The sequence below is a fragment of the Penaeus vannamei genome, chromosome 39 (assembly GCF_042767895.1).
Source record: "Penaeus vannamei isolate JL-2024 chromosome 39, ASM4276789v1, whole genome shotgun sequence".
NCBI lineage: Eukaryota > Metazoa > Arthropoda > Malacostraca > Decapoda > Penaeidae > Penaeus > Penaeus vannamei.
The window spans coordinates 21603410-21609580 of record NC_091587.1 but is presented as its reverse complement, the minus strand read 5'-3'; the positions used below and the strand labels follow the sequence as shown (position 1 = coordinate 21609580).

At 44.0% G+C, this 6171-nt stretch overlaps 1 protein-coding gene across 1 annotated transcript in view; it reads right to left on the bottom strand.

The window, feature by feature from the left end:
- LOC138860071 (GATA zinc finger domain-containing protein 4-like) overlaps positions 1-5066 on the bottom strand; it is a 14059-nt gene extending 8993 nt beyond the window's left edge. Inside the window, exons 1-2 of the mRNA XM_070116883.1 lie at positions 4914-5066; positions 1-89 (exon numbers count right to left, since the gene is read on the bottom strand). The exon at positions 1-89 is cut by the window's left edge and continues 590 nt beyond it. Coding sequence (XP_069972984.1) covers positions 1-89; positions 4914-5066 — 242 coding nt within the window. The remainder of the gene's footprint in view (positions 90-4913) is intronic.
- Between the last annotated feature and the right edge of the window lie 1105 nt (positions 5067-6171).

Genomic DNA, 6171 nt, shown 5'->3' with positions numbered 1-6171 from the left:
TGCGAGCGTCGGCCGCCTGTCGTTGAGCGCCCGCCGGTCGGCCGCCACTGGCCCCCTCCCCCCCCCCTTTCCTCGTCGGTTCCTCGTCGCTTTGTCCGAATTCTTCATTTTTCGGGAACATTTGGCTCTCCCGTTCGTCGCCCCCTCCCCCCCTTCTCTTGCGTTTCGTATTTACATATGCATCTCTCCGTTCTCGTCCCTTCTCCTTTGTTTCAGTGTGTGTCGTTTCCTCTCTCTCTCTCTCTCTCCTCTTTCTGTCTTTTTCGTCTAGCTTCTTTGTCTTTTCTTTATTAGCTCTTTAACTTTCTTTCTCTGTCTGTCTGTCTATTTGTTTATCTATCTGTCTATCCCCGCTCCCTCTCCCTCTATCCTTCTTACTCCCTCTACCTCTCTTCTTCCTCCTTTCTCCCTATCCCTCTATCCTTCTTACCCCCTCTACCTCTCTTCATCCTCCTTTCTCCCTATCCCTCTATCCTTCTTACCCCCTCTACCTCTCTTCTTCCTCCTTTTCTCCCTATCCTCTCTATCCTTCTTACCCCCTCTACTTCTCTTCTTCCTCCTTTCTCCCTATCCCTCTATCCTTCTTACCCCCTCTACCTCTCTTCTTCCTCCTTTTCTCTCTATCCCTCTCTTCTTCTTACCCCCTCTACCTCTCTTCTTCCTCCTTTCTCCCTATCCCTCTATCCTTCTTACCCCATCTGCCTCTCTTCTTCCTCCTTTTTCCCTATCCCTCTATCCTTATTACCCCCTCTACCTCTCTTCATCCTCCTTTCTCCCTATCCCTCTATCCTTCTTACCCCCTCTACCTCTCTTCTTCCTCCTTTCTCCCTCCTTTCACCCTCGCTCATTTTTGAGATATTTCGTCACTGTTCAGTCTCTCTCTCTCTCTCTCTCTCTCTCTCTCGAACTTGAAACATCTCTGACATTAAGAAACAAACAAACAAAAACAAAAAGAAACAAAACTGTCTCTCAAACTTGAAAAAAATATATCTAACATTAAGAAACAAACAAAAACAAAAAAGAAACAAAACTGTCTCCCAAAAATGAAAAAAATATATATCTAACATTAAGAAACAAACAAACAAAACAAAAACAAAAAAGAAACAAAGAAAACCAGTGTCAGTAAAAGTCGAAGAAGGATACCTTGTGTTTGTTCAGTCCGCCTGTCTTTGTTTGTGTCCTTGTAATCCTGAGAGATGAGGGCATTGTAGTGTGCTAGCCTCAGCTGATGCGTGCGACTGTCTGTCCTCATCGCTCCTTCTCATTTCTCTTCTTTCTTTTTTTCTTTTCTTCTTTTTTGGGGGCTATTTTTTTTGGTTTTGCTTCGTTCTTCTCTTCTTCTTTTTGTTTCGCTTTTCTTCATTTTTATTTTTTTGGTTGTATGTTTCGCTTCGTTCTGCTCTTGTTTGGATGAGTTTTCTTAGCTCTTGTCTTTACTGTGGAGGGAAAGGGAAGAAAGCAGAGAGACGGAGGGAAAGGGGAAGAGAGGAGGAAGAGGAAAGAAAAAGGGACGGGGGAGAGAAATTGAGAGACTGAGAGAATTAGAGAGAGCGAGGGCCAGAGAGAGGGAGAAGTGTTAGAAAAGGGAGCTAGAGCGAGACAGAACGGGAGAAATGGGAGAGAGAGAGGGTTTTCTCACTTTCTTTCTCTATCTATCTATCTATCTCTATCTATATCTATCTATTTATCTATCTATCTATCTAACAGCAGCAACGGAACAGAAGCGAGGCCAGGTAGTGATGAACAGCTCCGTCTGCTTGGGCTTTTAATATGCATGCAAATATGATAGCGCGAGACCTGTAGCTGGATTACGTCATGGAACTGCAATCCCCTCCCCCTCCCTCCCTCCCTTCTTCCCTCCCCATCCCTCCTCCTCTCCCTTCCCTCCCTCCTCCTCTTCTTCCCTCCCTCCTTCCCTCCCTCCCTCCCTTCCTTCCTCCCTCCCCTCCCCTCCCCTTCCCTTCCTCTTGCCCTTCTTCCCTCCTCTCCTCCTCTTCTTCCCCCTCCCTCCTTCCCTCCCTCTCCCCTTCCTCTTCCCCTCCTTCCCTCCCTCCCCCTTTCCCCATGTAAGGATCGACCAGTTAATTGGCATAATGAAGTTGTTTTCTCCTTCTTTTTCCTTTCGTTTCTTTCTTCTTATTATTATTATCATGTATTCCTTTTTGGTTCTTCCTTTTTTTTCTTCTTTTCTTCTTCACTCCTTCCGTTGCTTTTATCATCATCATCTTCCTTCCCTCCTTCTGTTTCTTCTTTTTTTCTTCTTCTTTTTCTTCCCTTTCGTTGTTTTTTTCTTCTTCCTTTTTCCCTCCGTGCGTGTTGTGTAGCCATTCTTCCTACACCTTATGGCGGCGGGGACGGTATTTAAGTTACCCTTCAGAGGCGTCGTGTTGCTCCTCTTTATGGCTTGGGGGGGGGGGGGGGAGGGGGGGGGGCTAAGGAGGGGGAGTGTGTGTGTGTGTGAAGGGGAGGGGGGGAGGGTGTTGTCGAGGGGCCATGAGGTACGTGGGTCGTTCCTGTTCTTGTTCTTCCTCTGTTTTCTTGTCGTTCTACTTTCTCTTCTATTCTCTTCTTTTCTTTTTGGTTCGTTCGCTTCTCTTCTATTATTTCTAGCTGGTATTTTCTCTTATTCTCCTTCACTTATCTCTCCCCCTCTCTCACTCCTGTTCCTTGCTTCTCTCCGTCTTTCGGTCCTCCTTCCGTCTTATTTCTTTTCTAGTTAATTCTGTCTCTCCCTCTCTGTTTCTCTGTCTCTGTCTCTCTCTCTCTCCCTCTCTGTTTCTCTCTCCCTCTCTGTTTCTCTGTCTCTGTCTCTCCCTCTCCCTCTCTGTTTCTCCTTCTCCCTCTCCTTCTCCCTCTGTTTCTCTGTCTCAGTCACTCTCTCTGTATCTCCCTCTCTCCCATAGTCTTGTCTTCTCCCTCGTGCTCCTGGTCCCTCTTCACACACATCTTTGTCACGTACCCTTCCTCACCTCTCCTCTCCTTTCGTTTTCAATCTCGTCCCTTCATCCGTCTTCATCGCCGTCGCCGTCGTCTTCGTCTTCTTTATTGCCCTTTTTCCATTATCATCATCGTTATCAACCCTTTCTTTTTTTTCCCAAGGTACCAACACCTGCGTCTTGGTATCTCGCGCTTATCTCGGGTGAAGAGCGAGAGTGGGAAATGTTCCGCGAGGGTGTACGGGCGGGGGAGAGGGTGGGGTGGGGAGGGGAGGGGAGAGGAGGGAGGGAGGGAGAGGGTGGGGAAGAAGAGAGGGAGGGAGGGAGAGGGTGGGGAAGGGGAGGAGAGGGGGACAGGGTGGGGAGAGGGAAGGGAGAGGGAGAAGAGGGGGGAAGGGGAGGGAGGGAGGGAGAGGGTGGGGAAAAGGGGAGGGAGAGGGTGAGGAGGGGAAAGGGAGGGAGTTTAGGGGAGAATAGGGGGAAAGGGGAGGGAGTTCTGGGGAAAATAGGGGTTAGGGGAAGGAGGATGAAGAAGAGGGAAAAGGAATGAAATACACATAGAGAGAGACACACACACACACACACACACACACACACACACACACACACACACACACACACACACACGGAAGAGAAAGAGAGGAAGTAACGCGGATAGAGGATGAAAGACGGAGAAGGCTAAAGAAAGTAACTAATATGAAAAAAAGGGATAGAAATGAAGGAGGAAAGAGGAAGCAGAATCAGAATGGTGTAGCAGAAAGGGGGGGAAGGGGGGGGATTGCAACGACCGCCACACGGCAGTTCTGCAACGATTCTGGACGACCTCACGTAGGCGCACTTTGTCGACGGGGCGTGGTTTTCTTTGGCTTGGAAAGGCGTCCGTTGTTGCTGTGATTTTGTTATTGTTATGAATAATGATATTTTTATATTATATTGTCCTACTTGATGTTATTGTTATTGTTGCTGTTGCTGTTCTTGTTGTCGCTGTTATTATTTTTGATGATTAATTATATGCATTGTATTTTGGTATTTTTATGAGGGTGTTTTTTATCGATTTAATTTTTCGTTCAACCTTTATTTTTTTCCCTTTTCTTTTCTCCTTCCTTCGTTGTTTTCATTGCGGTTTACAAGTGACTGGTCGTAAAGACGCTTTTGTTAGCATTTGGAGCCGTTGTTAGCCTTTACGATAAGTGTTATTACGTAGGTTTATTTGGAATGAAACCGTCGTTTAGCGTTTCTGTGCGTGTTCTATATCTCTATCAATCTCTATCTATCTTTGTCTTTATCTCTCTCTATCTATCTCTATCTTTATCTCTCTCTATCTATCGCTATCTTTCTCTCTCTATCTTTATCTCTATCTATCTATCTCTATCTCTCTTTCTCTCTGCTTCTGATTTTGCGAGCGATTTTTTTATTTGCCTATTTATTTTTTACTGTTTATCAATAGGGTATTTTTGTATTCCAGCGAAGTTTATTTTTTATCTTTTTATTTTTACATTTTATTTCTTCGTTAGTATTGATACATATCAACGATTCAAGGGAAGGGTTAATTATCATTTAAATTTTGACATTAATTGTGGAGAAAGTAATTAATTTGTTGTTACGACAGACGGGATATTAAAAGAAATTACCATGATTGTGAATTGTTTTATACGTCGTGCCGTCTATTTACATTCGAATTAAAATGATATTGGATCTCCATTTTTTTAGGATTAGCCGCTGATAGAAGCGATCTGATCCCGTGATGATGGCGATGGCGATGATAGCGTTGCTGTTCTGGTTTCCGTTCTTATTCGTGTTTATAGTTTTTTGTTATTGTTTTTTCTTTCTTTTTTTTATCTTTTTACTTTCTTTTATCTTTCTTTTTATTTTCTTCTTTTCTTTTTTTTTTCTTTTTTCTCTCTTCTTTCTTCTTTCTTCTTTTTTAGTTATTACTGCTACTACTGTCGCTACTATTATTGCTGTTGTTACTATTACTACTTCTACTGCTGCCACCATTACTACTACTACTTCTGTCACCACTACTGATTCTACCACCTTTGTTACCACCACCGCAACCAATAACACTACTGCTGCTGATGCTACAGTTACAGCTACAACTACTTTTGTTATTGCTGTAATTACTACCATAGTTGTTGTTATTACTGTTGCTGTTACAGTTGCTTAGCTACATCCACCTCAAACACAACCACTGCCAAAACCATCAAATTTCCACAAAAACTACCATAGCTACCACAAAAATTACCATAGCTACCACAAAAACTACCATGACTACCACAGCTACCACAAAAAACTACCATAACTACTACAGCTACCACAAAAAACTACCATAACTACCACAGCTACCACAAAAAACTACCATAACTACCACAGCTACCACAAAAACTACCATGACTACCACAGCTACCACAAAAACTACCCTGACTACCATAGCTACCACAAAAACTACCATGACTACCACAGCTACCACAAAAAACTACCATGACTACCACAGCTACCACAAAATCTACCATGACTACCACAAAATCTACCTTGACTACCACAAAAACTACCGTGACTACCATAGCTACCACAAAAACTACCATGACTACCACAGCTACCACAAAAAACTACCATGACTACCACAGCTACCACAAAATCTACCATGACTACCACAAAATCTACCTTGACTACCACAAAAACTACCATGACTACCACAGAAACACCACCACTCCACCACTCCCGCCACCGCGCTGTTTTGCAACAAGGGCCAATGCAGTGTGCCATCGATCGCCAGATAGCTGTTGACGTGTTATATATATTGCTATTACGCATCGACTCGTTATATCGTGCGTTGTATCGCCGTCGGAGGGAATCGTTGTAGCGAATTTATTGCATTTATGAAGGCGCTCGTATTCATCAAGGAATGTTGTATTTATCAAGGAATGGACGGTTGAACAGCGAGGCGAGACCTGCAGTTCTGTTTCAAAACCTGGTGAGAATTGGAGGGACTTGGTTGACGGATGGCTTGTTTGTTTACGTCACGTGGTGTGTGGGCGGGGCTTGTTGGGGCTTGTTCAGGACATGTTTTTTTTTTTTTTTTTTTTTTTTTTTGCTACGTGATTTGGTTTGGTGTGTGTGTGTGTGTGTGTGTGTGTGTGTGTGTGTGTGTGTGTGTGTGTGTGTGTGTGTGTGTGTGTATGTGTATGTGTGTGTGTGTGTGTTTCTTGCATTCTTATGGTGTGCATCGTTCAAT